The 15,640-nt window shown below is 41.6% G+C and overlaps 1 protein-coding gene across 3 annotated transcripts in view; it reads left to right on the top strand.

Annotated features, from left to right (window-relative positions):
* setd3 (SET domain containing 3, actin histidine methyltransferase) overlaps positions 1-15,640 on the top strand; it is a 112,522-nt gene that overhangs the window by 41,549 nt on the left and 55,333 nt on the right. For all 3 annotated transcript variants that reach the window (XM_049596269.1, XM_049596271.1, XM_049596270.1), the window contains 4 exons: positions 1,420-1,512; positions 3,408-3,556; positions 5,641-5,713; positions 8,664-8,920. In XM_049596269.1, the coding sequence (XP_049452226.1) occupies positions 1,420-1,512; positions 3,408-3,556; positions 5,641-5,713; positions 8,664-8,920 (572 nt within the window). The remainder of the gene's footprint in view (positions 1-1,419; positions 1,513-3,407; positions 3,557-5,640; positions 5,714-8,663; positions 8,921-15,640) is intronic.

The following is a 15,640-nucleotide window of genomic DNA, read 5'->3' as shown; positions in this document are numbered from 1 at the left end:
AAGGGTTGCCTGGCTTATGCTTATGCTTATGTTTACGTCCTTTATCAATGAACTTATAGTATTGTGGTGCTATTGAGGTGTGTTTTACTGTGCAACAGTACATGGGAGGAGGAACAGTCTGGCCAGTATGATAAAATAGACAATATTAAAGAATATGGTCTGCCCCATATAGGCTTGTGCCGGTTTGAAAATTTTCCAGCCGGTTTTATTTAAAGCCAAATATCTAACTGAACTGATATATTGAATTATATACCTAATTTTACCACTGGGGGTCGCATTTGAGCTATTTTTCCCAATAAAAGCCCATTATAGCTGTAATGCGCTTCCAATCCACTAGGTGGTGGTAATGCTGTATTAACCGCCAATACACACAAGGTTACACAAGAAGAAGAAGCAGAAGGCCACCAAGATGTTAGGGCAAAGACTGTGGATAAACCAGTAATAATAGTAGTAATAGTACAGTATAGTATATACTGTATAGTACAGTAGTAATCTAGTATCTTTGATTAGGGCAACAAACTGAATGACTGCTGACTCCCTCGCACTTTTCCCCACCCCCAATGAAATTTGATCCCTCGCAGCAGCAGCAGACAGCTTAGCGGAGCTGCGGAGTCACTCTGCAGCCTCTGAGACAAACTAAACAAAACACTTGTAGGCTCCTCCACTTCATTTATAAACAAACATAAACATTAAGTTGTCATAATGCATGTTACAATGCAAGATAAGTTGAATATAGCCCCTTGACACGCCGCTGATGTGAAAAGCTACCCCCCCCCCCCCCCCCTCCCCGGGTTATCCGGTTGACGTGAATTAAACTGGGTGGAGTTCTTAAACCGGACCGAACCGCTTAAACCGGAAATCGGCACAAGCCTAGCCCCATAATGTAGCAACTTTGCTACTTGCCAGATTTAAATAAGTATTGAATTCAAATATTCTGGACTGGGCCAGGGTATGGGGAGGTATCACAGGTATCAATGGGAACACCATAACGAAACAGTTTTAGTATGGTGATTGTGTCTGTTTTGTCTTCAGTGATCTGAAACACCAGAGATGAAGGAGGTAGAAGTGAGCACAGATAAACCTCCTAGCAGCTGAAAGCACGCATTCTCTCAAGCTAAAAGATGGCAGCCCTAGGTGTTACCAACCCTTAACACACGTACACAGTCAGTAATGTCCAAGTTGTGAGCATCAGTTATCAGACAATACAACTAGTGTTACATCACATTGAGTTAGCTCACACCAGATGTGCATTAAGTTTTTACACAGTATGATGTAGTATTGATTTGCTCTCTATGGTGCCATGTTTTAGACATGTGTCGTATAGTCAAGTTAACATGTCACGGTGAAGGTGTGTGTTGGCTTTACACTTCATTACATTGCTAGAGTTGAGGTGTTGATGGTCAGCGTGTGCTTCCTCAGAATGCAGCAGTGCTGCACCCTCTGCTGGTAAAGAGTGGGAGGAGTACATCCAGATCAGAGGTTTGGTGGAGAAGATCCGCAAGAAACAGAAAGGTGAGTGTATACAGCCATGCACACAGTATTACTGTTCACATGAATGATTTTTAACATTTTATTTCACTCTAATGAAGAAATACTAAGTGATGAGCAGGCCCAAATGGAATCACTTTTAATTGTTTTCAGCAGTGATCCTAAATGAAAATCTGTGGAATTCTGCAGAATGTGGGTTTTTTTTTTTTCTTTTTTTTTTCTTCATAATGTGATAGACAATATTAATTTGTGATTATGATAACAATTGTTTTGGGAAAAAATTAACCTCACACTATACATTAAAATCTAAAATTACCTCAAGCAGGCTAACAGAACCACCATGTACATTTTAGTAGAAACTTTCAATCAGAAATTTGATTTAATTATGAGTACTTGAAGAAAAGAAATTAAGAATTTGTCTGAAAAGTCAATCAGCAAAATGGAAGTTCAATATGGAGCAGAGAAAACAAAAAATATATTTGCCAATCTGTTAACAGTTAATCTTATTTTGACATTTCTTCTTGCTACACCATAGACTTGTGCCGGTTTGAAAATTTTCCAACTGGTTTGATTTAAAGTCAAATATCTAACTGAACCGATATATCGAATTATACAACAGTTAGTTCCAGCACTGCAATCTGTTTGGTCGAGAGACAGTAAAACCGTGATGATATTGGAGTACAACATCACGGTTAATTCACTGTGTATGTATCACTCCGCCTCACAGCTGATTGCGATCAACAATCAAATCAAAACTGACGGTTAGTGTCAGTTAGGTCAGCAGTTGCATTGTAGGCTAATTAATCCATCCACTGTCAAACAGCCAAAAATATGGATTTATTTTCTAAAATAAGTTTTGAACTGAACTACGAAGAGGAAGGAAGAGGAAGATGAGGGAGAGGAGAAGCTGAATCCAAGCTCAGTGACTTGGAGAAAAGCAACATACTGTCAGATCAGAAGGCAGAGTCAGCTGTGTCTGTGATACGACAGTCCACCATGCAGTCACCAGAGACTTATTTCACCGGCTGCACAATTAATGGAAACGTGCAGATAAACGTGTATAAAGAGTAAGTGCCTGACGCACCATGTCTGCGTTACATAGCAACAGTGACAGCGGAGTCCTGAGGGAACTATTTTTGTTGGTGGAAGACAAATAAAATGCTTAAATTATCTATTTTGTCCTCATTTTCCAACATTTCTTAATCAGCCTTGCTTATTTAACTGTTGAACTGTTGTATAAAAGCAATATCCTACGACCGAATCACAGCCGTGACGATATCACAGTATAACATCACGAGCTCGAGTGTGATACTGCTTAATTATATACCTAATTTTACCACTGGGGGTCGCGTTTGAGCTATTTTTCCCAATACAAGCCCATTATAGGTGTAATGCGCTTCCAATCAACTAGGTGGCGGTAATGCTGTATTAACCGCCAATACACACAAGGTTACACAAGAAGAAGAAGAAGAAGCAGACGGACACCAAAACATTAGGGCAAAGACGGTGGATAAACCAGTAATAATAGTAGTAATAGTACAGTATAGTATATACTGTATAGTACAGTAGTAATCCAGTAGTAATCTTTGGTTAGGGCAACAAACTGAATGACTGCTGACTCCCTCGCACTTTTCCTCGCCCCCAATGAAATTTGATCTCTTGCAGCAGCAGCAGACAGCTTAGTGGAGCTGCGGAGTTGCTCTGCAGCCTCTGAGACAAACTAAACAAAACACTTGTAGGCTCCTCCACTTCATTTATAAACAAACATAAACATTAAGTTGTCATAATGCATGTTACAATGCAAGATAAGTTGAATATAGCCCCTTGACACGCCGCTGATGTGAAAAGCCCCCTAGGGCCCATATGGGCCTGGTGATAAGTGTGTGTGTGTGTCTGTGTGTGTGTGTGTGTGTTTGTAGGTATGTCAATACTGTTTGAGGGCAGCCGAGAGGACTGCTTTCCGGACTTGCTGTCCTGGGCTCGGGAAAATGGGGCGTCCTGTGACGGCTTCACAGTGGCCAACTTTGGTACGGAGGGCTACGGCCTGCAGGCCACTAGAGACATCAAGGTGAGCTCAGCAGTGGGCACTTACACTGTTGAAGTTTCTACAGTACCCCCAGTGCAATACAGAATCAAGAGCAATACCGTTATCTATAATAACTTATAAATGACAACACCTTCAAATTTCCCTCTCTCCTTAATGTAAAGAAGTACATTTTGAAAATGTTCATCCATTTACAGAGCAGATGATGAACAGTCTGAGACATCTTTAAGAAAAAAGTTCAGTTCCAACAATATGCCTCAGTTTTTCTGGTGGGTGCCGTCGGGGGGTCGGGGCAACCCCCTAATATAATGGTAGGCGAAACACTGGAGTATGACATGTTAGATCATTGACCTTAGCCTCGATTAATCGAAGGGTAATATAGAATACAATGGTGTCATGATGAGTCAACCTAATTCTTTCCAAATAGAGCTATTGAAGTCATCTGGTGAAAATTCTTGTATTTTTTTAAATACTGCAATATATATTGCAAAAATTAAAAAATCGCAATGTCAGTTTTTTCCAATATCATGCAGCCCTACTGTAGAACAACATGGCAGACTCTGTGGAAGAGGACTCGCTCCAGACTTGGCAGTGTTAATTTTGGCAGCTATTTTAGTATTAGTCAGAATCAGAATCAGCTTTATTCGCCAAGTCCGTGTGTACATACAAGGAATTTGACTCCGGCAGACTTGCTCCCAATGTACTAGAATTGACATAAATACTCAAATTTAGGCAAGAAGTGGAATATACAGAATATGCAATATACAAAAAAAAACCCAAACATACATCAAATATATATAAAAAAAAAATTATTAGTTAGTTAGTTAGTAGTTTTAGTCATGGTTTAGTCATTTTTATCCTATGTTTAGTCTAATTTCTACACACTTACAAACTTATTTCTGCAGCAGTTTTTGACAGCTTTAAGGGGTGATTTACAAGCACACACTTACTGATCATCATTTGAAAAGCTTAACATCTCTCCATTTATGCTCTCAAAAACTTTGACACCACAAATAACTAATCTGAGACAACTAGGATTTGTACCCAGAGTCACTGTAAACTCTGACTTATCCATCTCACTGTTAAGAAGCAGAGAAATAACTTAATTAAAGCCTGAATTATTTCTTAATCTGCAACATGTTAGTCTGGAGGTTTAACCTCGTGTCCTAAGTGGAGTCCTGCGGGGATCCACAGAGTCTGGCGGTCAGTGGCTGCTCACTCCACTGCCTTTCAGCAGCCAGCAAATATCCTGGTGCAGACTATTTACTGGAGTTTGCCAATCTCTCGCTCCTGCGGCATTTGAAAATGATTACAAGCACTGCTTTTCTTGTCAACATTTTAGTCAAATCTTGTCTCATCAACACAAATTAAAAACATGAATTTCATCTCAGTTTTTATTATCAAGATCTATTTTAGCTCCTCATTATCCCATTTTTGTCATGGAAAAAAAGGTTGTTGATGAAAAACTTTTGACAATGAAATTAACACTGGCACATAGATACAAACAGCTTATTGTAAGGTAAGGAAAACACAGCAGATCTTATTTTCAGGTGATGATAAACTAATGAAAACATAGGTATGAATATTATATACCACTTCTGCCAGTAGATGGCCCTGAATCTTACGCACTGGACCTTTTAAGATAGACGTTTGATACAGATTCTTTTGTACTGAGGCTGCTGATTGACAATATTTTGCATCATGTTTAATATCTTTAAGTCTGACCATGGTAAGTATTTGTTGTTGTTTTTTTCCAGAGAACTGTATTCTAATCAGGGTGAAAAGCCTCTGAAGCAACATTTTACCCGAGGTCAGCGACTCACTTCAACTTGCTCCTGAAACCTGGCAACTCTTAGCCTTGGGAAGTGCAACAACATTAGGCATGCAAAGTCATCCTGTGAGCCGGATTGGAGCCTTTAGTGAGCCAGTTCTGGCTCAGGGTCATGTGTTTGACACCTGTGCCCAATAGCTTTTATTATCTAATTTATGTTAAAGCTAAGCTATGTTTAAAGCTAAATAATGCAGCTTTTTGGCAACAGCCTCAATTGGTGTGTGTGTGTGTGTGTGTGTGTGTGTGTGTGTGTGTGTGTGTGTGTGTGTGTGTGTAGGCAGAGGAACTGTTCCTGTGGATTCCCCGGAAGATGCTAATGACTGTGGAGTCGGCCCAAAACTCTGTACTGGGTAAGGACTGCAAATTATAAGTATACATCTAGCTCCTTGGGCCCCATAAGAAAATGGTCTAATTCCAGGATCAATTAAGAATCATCCTTGGTGTAACAGGAAAATAGCCAAACAACCAAATTAAGTCTCTACTCATTCTTGTGAATTGCAACAAAACCTTTTTTTTGTCCAGTTACTCTGGAATATCTGTTTTAAAAGCTCACAGTCCATTGACTATTGACTATTATGCCTTATAATGGACCAACCTCCCAGTGATTACATGTTTTCTTAAGCTGATGACCTCAATTTTTACAACTTTGTCAGACATACAGTACAGGCCAAAAGTTTGGACACACCTTCTCATTCAATGCGTTTTCTTTATTTTCATGACTATTTACATTGTAGATTCTCACTGAAGGCATCAAAACTATGAATGAACACATGTGGAGTTATGTACTTAACAAAAAAAGGTGAAATAACTGAAAACATGTTTTATATTCTAGTTTCTTCAGAATAGCCACCCTTTGCTCTGATTACTGCTTTGCACACTCTTGGCATTCTCTCCATGAGCTTCAAGAGGTAGTCACCTGAAATGGTTTTCCAACAGTCTTGAAGGAGTTCCCAGAGGTGTTTAGCACTTGTTGGCCCCTTTGCCTTCACTCTGCGGTCCAGCTCACCCCAAACCATCTCCATTGGGTTCAGGTCCGGTGACTGTGGAGGCCAGGTCATCTGCCGCAGCACTCCATCGCTCTCCTTCTTGGTCAAATAGCCCTTACACAGCCTGGAGGTGTGTTTGGGGTCATTGTCCTGTTGAAAAATAAATGATCGTCCAACTAAACGCCAAAGCGGATGGGATGGCATGTCGCTGCAGGATGCTGTGGTAGCCATGCTGGTTCAGTGTGCCTTCAATTTTGAATAAATCCCCAACAGTGTCACCAGCAAAACACCCCCACACCATCACACCTCCTCCTCCATGCTTCACAGTGGGAACCAGGCATGTGGAATCCATCCGTTCACCTTTTCTGCGTCTCACAAAGACACGGCGGTTGGAACCAAAGATCTCAAATTTGGACTCATCAGACCAAAGCACAGATTTCCACTGGTCTAATGTCCATTCCTTGTGTTTCTTGGCCCAAACAAATCTCTTCTGCTTGTTGCCTCTCCTTAGCAGTGGTTTCCTAGCAGCTATTTGACCATGAAGGCCTGATTCGCGCAGTCTCCTCTTAACAGTTGTTCTAGAGATGGGTCTGCTGCTAGAACTCTGTGTGGCATTCATCTGGTCTCTGATCTGAGCTGCTGTTAACTTGGGATTTCTGAGGCTGGTGACTCGGATGAACTTATCCTCAGAAGCAGAGGTGACTCTTGGTCTTCCTTTCCTGGGTCGGTCCTCATGTGTGCCAGTTTCGTTGTAGCGCTTGATGGTTTTTGCGACTCCACTTGGGGACACATTTAAAGTTTTGCAATTTTCGGACTGACTGACCTTCATTTCTTAAAGTAATGATGGCCACTTTTTCTTTAGTTAGCTGATTGGTTCTTGCCATAATATGAATTTTAACAGTTGTCCAATAGGGCTGTCGGCTGTGTATTAACCTGACTTCTGCACAACACAACTGATGGTCCCAACCCCATTGATAAAGCAAGAAATTCCACTAATTAACCCTGATAAGGCACACCTGTGAAGTGGAAACCATTTCAGGTGACTACCTCTTGAAGCTCATCGAGAGAATGCCAAGAGTGTACAAAGCAGTAATCAGAGCAAAGGGTGGCTATTTTGAAGAAACTAGAATATAAAACATGTTTTCAGTTATTTCACCTTTTTTTGTTAAGTACATAACTCCACATGTGTTCATTCATAGTTTTGATGCCTTCAGTGAGAATCTACAATGTAAATAGTCATGAAAATAAAGAAAACGCATTGAATGAGAAGGTGTGTCCAAACTTTTGGCCTGTACTGTATGTATATGTATATATATGCATATATGTATATATATATATATGTATATGTGTGTGTGTACGTGTACATACAGTATATGTATATGTGTGTGTGTGTGTGTGTGTGTGTGTGTGTACAGTAATAACAACAAGTCATATTCGAGTGTACCCTAGCAATTTTGAATAAACTACTTTTATATATGATTATGAACATTTTTCATTTTTACCTAAATCAGCTGTTACAACGAAAATCTGAGAAGAGGTATGACCAAAAGACAAATTTTCCTCTGTCAAAATTCAACAGACACCATCAATTACAACTAGGGAGATGAGACAATATATGTTGAAATTTAATTTTGCAATAAAAATATGTATAGGTCAGTCAATTGTTAGGCCTAAGGAGAAATGAGTTATGTCACCCCCATCAACATGGATGTGAGCTCCATAAGATATCTGATGGAGGTGACACCTTATGGAGTTCCCAAAAAGGTACATTTTTATAAATTCCAGAGCAGTCGTAGTGAACAGCCATTTCATTTTCCAAAGTTGCTAAGCCTTCTCTTCATGCTAATCAAAATACTTATTTTTAAACCATCATTCTTATTTAGTTTGGATTTAAAAAGGCTACGGAGTTGCCCTGTTATGGTTGAGACACACCTAATAGCAATATTATTTAATAAATTAATCAAAATAAAAATCTTACCAGTACTTGAGCAGCATTCCTGCCTTTTTGGAAACCAGGAAGTGGGACAAGAGTCTTTGTGATATAGAAATCAAATGGAGTTGACATAAATCTGGGACACTTCTTCAAAGGATCAACATTTTGATAAAAATACATTTTAAAACAAAGATGATTATAGCAGTACAATTTTGCATCGATGTTATCAGTAAGTACTATTAGTTTTGGGTTTTGAATATCCAATATATCAGGACCAATATCTAGATTTCATGTGAATAGCTGCATAGGAAATATGTTAAATGAAAAAATGTTTGACGTGTTGAATATTATTTCCCCCCACTCTGTATGTACATGCCTCAGGTCCTCTGCACAGTCAGGATAGAATCCTACAGGCCATGGGCAACGTGACACTGGCCCTCCACCTGCTATGTGAGCGAGCCAACCCTGCTTCACCCTGGCTACCATACATTCGCAGTCTTCCTCAGGAGTACGACACACCGCTTTTCTACCAGCAGGATGAGGTGCAGGAGCTGCTGGGCACACAGGCAGTGCAGGACGTCTTGAGCCAGTATAAAAACACTGCACGTCAGTATGCTTACTTCTACAAGCTGGTACAGGTGGGCAGATACACCCAACATACACACACGTGTATACATACTGTGCATATAGGTACTGCAAAATTCAGTCATTCATAGACAATACAGAGTAAAAATGTGCCAGATGTCAGGTGAGCATTTCTATGGAAGCCCAGAAAACATGTAAAGCCATAAAGAAATTATTAAGTGGACTATAACCAGTTCATAGCCCTGCCTATAAGGTGTTTGAGTGCCAGATCTGCAAAGTAACAAAGTAATATAGACCTTTTTCACAGCAGTCATTTTGATTTATCACAGCAGGAAACGCAAAGGTGGTACTAATAATGGCCGCGTTTGCCAGTTAAGAACGATCTTAGGACTTAAGAGCGCAGTTAAGAACATCTTCTTAATGCCCTTCTTAGGATCGCTCTTTAAGGCGCTCTTAACAGGAGATGACCACTACCACGGTGCTGAAACTAAATCGATGTCAGGCACATCGATCACCCACCACTTCATCAGTGCATACGTCACACACAGTGCTGCTACCTAATGCACTAATTTCCTGCTGCTTGTGTGTATGTGTGTTCTAATAATTCTAATGGAAAAACTGAAACGATAAATATTTGTTAATGACCTATTTTCATGACGAAAACAATACTACAACTAAATAAGAAGTAGTCTTGCTAAGAAAATCATGAGGAAATGTATTATATTTAAACAAAAATATGAAAGATGGACGAAAGGACAAATGAACTTAAGGACCTGCATTGTATTCTGACCACATTGTATCCTACTTGCATTCACGCCTGTGTCTCTGCTAATGGTCATCTTAACGTGACCAGTTCACGGAAGGATGAAATTGACAGATTTATGGACTATATAAATCTACACTGAGAATCAGACAAAACGCCATGTATAAACTATGAAAACACACAGGCAGCATTCTGACAGTTGTAAAAGAGTTAATGTGACATGTATGCAGATGTGTGAAAACACACAGCTGCTACCCAAAGCACTAATTCCCTGCTACTCATCTGTGCAGCCACTTTCAACCCTAAGCATGATAGTTGGGTGGTGTGGTGGTAGTGGGCTTATTGTTGGGTTTTTTATTTTGTGGTGGTGATCAGGGGAGTTGGTTTTCTGGTGCTCAGATGACTGCTTGGTGACTGGTGGTGACAGGGTGGGGATGTCTGGAATCAAAACAGGTTGATGAGCTCCTGTCTGGCCTGGACACCAGCTTGGTGGAGTGCTGCTCGGGCATCGTGGGGGTTGGGGTTCGGGGGTGGGGTAGGGCTGGGCGATATGGCCTAAAGAAAAATAAATCTCCGATTTTTTTCACAACAAATCTGATTCATGATTTAAATCGATTTTCCCCCTCTACTTAAAATCAATTTTCAGAAAAATATTTGCGGCCTGGTAGCACGTACCTGGGCTCCAAAACTTTCAGCATGTGAATAAACCCCGGCTTTTCCACGGTAAATATGGGCACCATATCTCTTTCAAGATACATCACGACTGCATCCGTGATCGCTTTCCACCGGGCCCCTTTGTCATCATACGGCAGTGGTTCCCCTACCATTATATTGCCCCCCCCCCCCCCCTTTGAAGATCAAGTTAGTTTTATTTAATTTTATTTTCTATATAGCTCCAGATCACAACAGAAGTCATTTAAGGTCACCTTTCCTATAGAACAGGTCTACACCCTGTCCTTTTATTAAACTAACTAAAGAGCCTTATGTTATTTATCTTGTTTATACAACGGCATGTCAGTTCTGTCTCTACACGGTGCATGTTTACAATCCTCCTCTGCTCTGTGTCGCGCATGGCGGAGTTCAGCCCTGATGCGCACACAGACACGCGCGTGTGCGCGCGCGCACACACACACACACACACACACACACACACACTATCTGTCTATGGAGAGGAGCCTGTGTTGCATTCAGGCATTGTCACGTAAATAACAAATTCAAGCACTTGAATAGGGATATTTTCGTAGAGAGCAACACCTCTCCCACTCGGCTGCATGCCTCTGTTTGAGGTGCTGCAGTAAATTGGTAGTACTGCTACCTGGGAACTGCCCATTGGTTCGACATCCCATTGTTCCGACCATATCAAACTCATTGTTCCGAAGTCCGTTCCGAAATCATCATGATGCCCTGTAGTTAAGGTCTGGTTAGGTTTAGGCACAGAAACCACTTGGTTAGGGTCAGGAAAAGATCATGGTGTGGGTTAAAATGAAAAAGAAAGTGACAAACACATAAGCCGTGAGTCTGCTCCGCCTCAAGCCGGTCGCGGCGCACAATATGTCTGCCGGGAGCCGTTCAGCACCACGGACAGTCAGACTAATGGGATGTCGAACCAATGGGCTGTCGAACCAATGACATGGACCCCTGCTACCTTTGGTAGCAACAGCTTTCAAACACACTTTGCAGTGGGGTGCTGTTTATCCTGTGTCTGACGCCACAAAACCGAACTCGTTCCCTTTCTTGGGAACGAGTTCTTCCCCGCTCGCTACCATGATGTTTGTGTATCAAGCGCGCGGGGGGGAGGGGTGAGCCCACTCTGAACTACGGGAGCCCAGTGGGGAGCATCAGTGGCGGATGTTAAAGAGAAACTCGATTTTCATTAAAACAAATCGACCTAAACTAAAAATTCGAATTAATCGATAAAATGGATTTATCGCCCAGCCCTAGTGTGGGGCATCGTCCTCTAATTCATCGTCCTCATCCATGGGAGGCGGCTCATCTGCCCCGACGCGCGCTGCTATGTTGTGTAGCATGGCAGTGACGACTATGACAGCACACCACTTGGTGGGTGACAAGCGCAGCCCCCTTGAGGAGTGATGAATACAGCGAAAGCGGGATTTCCACTTTCCAAACACCCGTTCCACGTTGGTCCTGGTGTCCATGTGTGCCTGATTGAACCTCTCCTCTGCTGGTGTTGCAGGATTGGTCACGGGGGTCACGAGGTAGCTACAGAGGGGGTAGCCACTGTCCCCGAGGAAGAAGCTCCTGCAAAACTCTCCACTGCCAGCCTTCTGCCCCACAGCCGAGTTGGCCCACACGTAGCTGTCGTGTGTGCCTCCTGGCCACCTGGCAACAATGTTGGTGATCAGGCCCTCATGGTCTTCCACCACCTGGGTGTTGATGGCAGCAAAGTGTTTCCTTCCGATCCAGCACGGTTCCACCAGGGAGGGATTGAGGATCGGAATCAGTGTGCCATCCACCACACCAATCACCCGGAGGATCCCAGCCATGGTGTGGAATCCTTGGTGGACCTGGCGGACCTCCTCCCTTATGGTGGGTATCCTGATGTGGCCTGGGCATGACACAGGAGGATCGATGTCACAGCTGCCACACCCCGTGACACCGACGCTTTGCTGAGGCCGGTGCTGTCTCCCACCACCTCCAGGAAGCTCCCCATGGCGTATAAACACAGTGTAGCCAGGCACTGCACCTCCGGGCTGAGGGCGAAATTGCACCGGGTTGCCCTCCGGATATGTGGAGACACAAAGTGGATGAGGCGTTGTATCTCAGCACGGGGCAGCCAGTACTTCATTTGGACAGCCCGGTCTGACAGCACGTCGAGTGGGCTGAAGTGCTGACGCACAAATGCATCCACATAGACGGTTTGGCTTAGTGCACGGCGACGCTGTTGGTTAGCTGCAAGAACATGCTGTAAAGCAGCCATGGTATCTCACACGTGTGATGTGGCAACGCCTTTATATAGAGTAGCGGGTGGAGCGTCCCTTGATGTTCCAGCTGAACTCAATTAGACTACACCTGTCAGTTGCCTGATATCTGTGAAATGTCGCAGGTTTGGAGGGTGGATGTGTTTCTGTTGCGCCCTGACGCATTTTTTGGGTGCGGTAAACTATCTCATATGTGCATGCAGATGTGGGATATGTGCGGACAAATTATGATAAATGATAGTCATGATGATTCATTTTATTTGTGTGCCTGATGTGCACAGCACATACAGGAACACACTTGCTATTCCTCATACTTATTTGTCTTATTATTTTTCTTCTGCCAGATTTTGGTGCGTAACTTGTGCCACAGCTTTGAGCGCACACAGCGTCTTCATAAAACATATAGATTCAAGATTCAATATGCACAGTAAGGACACGTTTCCCTGCAGAATGAAATTCATTCTTTTCTGTCACCCATTAATGCTAAACAATATAAATCTGAAGTATAAAATACATCAAAATATATATGGTGTGCACTGTTTTAACGTCTCCTTGCTTAGTGTAATATTAATGTTCCTGCCGTGGCTGGAGCTGTGAGCGTTTGGTCGTTAAGAAGACTGTTAAGAGTGGGTCAGCTCGATCTTACAACTCCCTCTTAGTGAAAGATCTTCTTGGCGCTAAGAGCGATCTGGGAAATGCGTTTTTCTTTCACAGGAGGCTTAAGAGCGTTCTTAATAAGCTCTTGGCGCTAAGAGCGATCTGGGAAACGCGGCCAATGTCAATGATGGTTCTGAACCTTTAACTGTTCCACTAAGCCACGGCAGCAAGCAAAATTGCTTTAAGAAGCATTTCAAGGCATACTGAACCAAGAGCCTCGTACCGAATGGTTAAACACAAACACATGTATTGTTACACCTTAACTATGGAGTATATGTGACAATTCATTACATATTCTCAGAGTAATTTAGTTGAACTGTTCACTCAACCTGTGCTGCATAGGTGAATACTTCAAGTCCAACTAAACTATGCTAAGACTATGTAGGTATGTTGATGAATTGTCACATTAGCTCTATAATCTGTGAAACATCTACAGAAAAGAGTGAAACAGTTGAATTGTTGAATCTTCATTGATGAGCTGTTGAAATGTTACAAATACTCGATAAATGATCTGTAGGTGGGCTGTCTATATAAAGTATTAGCAGCATTTTTACTAGTCATTATAGGACCAGTGTAGGTGTTCCCAAAAACATGGTCCTGCCTTGTTCAAATGTCCCAGAAAACCGTGACAGTGTGCCAGTGAGCCAGGACCCTGAAACTGAAGCATTTAAATGGAATCTATACATTATTAGTTTGATTTTTTTTGGTTACACCTGTGCTTTTCCTATTACGATATGTCAGAAAATGAGAACGTGTTAAATAAGAAGAAGTGCAGGCAGAGTTGAACTAGCACATTCTCTTATCTGTTATCATGGAGAGCAAAGAATTTTGTTTTTATATGATTTTTCCTTTTGAATTGTGGTTGGCATATAAACATCTTCTAATCATAATCTGATGTATGGCAGTCATTTACATATCAAGATCAGCAGTACCCTTTTTCAATTGGATTCAGTTAGTGAACTTTTCAAATGATCACACAGACTTGTTCAGTCCAGTGTAATGTGCCAACAACGGCGATATAAAGACAGTGATTATGGTATGATGAAATAATGTTTACCAGGCCCTGATACTAGATAGTGGGATATTAATCTCATAATATGCTAATATTTGATTAATTTGAAGCATGGTGAAATGACAGCCCAGCTTTGATCAGAACTCGGCAAAGTCCTTCTCTCTGAAGTCCTCTTATATCAAAGAAGCACTGGAAGAAATATTTTGAAAGAATTCTTTATTTTTTCAGGTGTTTGATTTCATTCAATGATGAACAGGCAGGAGAGTTATTGTTTTGCATGTTAAGAGATCAACCATAATATCTGTGTTTGGCTGAATCTTTTCTGTCAGACAATAAGATAAATGCTTTGGTTACTCCTCTTAAATTACTTTCAAATGCAGTTTTGGGGGACTCCGCTAAGTGGCAGTGTTTCTCTCTAAATGACTGTGTGTCATTGAGATAGGGGAAGAATCTGAGTACTGGAGGAGCTTCACCCATATGTATATGTGTATATATATATATATACTTGTAGACTGAAAAAAACTAATGTGAAGTATAATAAATGAAAACATAACCTCCTTGGCGGAGGTAATTATTGCCTGCCTGAAACACACACACTTAGTATTTGCACTTTTCTCAAGATGGAGACTGAGCAAGGAGGGCTCATAGAGATGTGTGTGTCCTGTCCTCTCGTCTTTGATACATCTCCTTAACACATACATGCCCACATAGACTCATCCCCTCCTCGGGTAGCCCACCGCCCCCCGCCCCTCTGCAGATGACCGGGCTGGAAATTGAGCTTGTCACATTGGCTTTGAATTGAATTGACCTGAGTATACCTTCCTTAAAAAAACCTCTCTCTCTGTCTCTGTCTGTCTGTCTGTCTCTCTCTCTCTCTCTGTGTCTCTCTGTCTCTGTCTCTCTCTCTCAAATTCAAATTCAAAAGCTATATTGGCATGAAAGTTTTTTTTAAAAAAAACATTATTGCCAAAGCATAAAACACAAACACAAAATACTCAATAACAGTAATATGAAAATTAATCAAAATCAAATAAAATAGATACTTTTCATAAAATATATATGATGATGTCTGTTTAACTCAAGCATGATCCTCTGCACTCACCTGTAGGAATTAATCAGTGTCAGTGCTGGATTGTGCTTTGTATGAACACACACACAGACATACACAGCAACTCACCTCCATGTGACCACTCTGCTTTACCCTGAGGTGTGTTTCTGTGTTGAGGAGTAGAGATGTTGGATGGTGGTAGTGTTAGGTTCTCGCTCATCATTATCATCATGAAAATATGAATCATAATGAAACTGGAGGTTCTAGACGAGCATTGAAAATGCTTGTTTGCCTAAAAGCAATGCAGAGATGAGCTTTGTAAGTTGACACTGAAACTTAAGTGAAAACTGAATC

This window comes from Epinephelus fuscoguttatus, linkage group LG14 (genome assembly GCF_011397635.1).
Source record: "Epinephelus fuscoguttatus linkage group LG14, E.fuscoguttatus.final_Chr_v1".
Taxonomy (NCBI): Eukaryota; Metazoa; Chordata; class Actinopteri; order Perciformes; family Serranidae; genus Epinephelus; species Epinephelus fuscoguttatus.
Note: the sequence above shows the minus strand (reverse complement) of the source record. Positions and strands in the feature narration are given on the sequence as shown.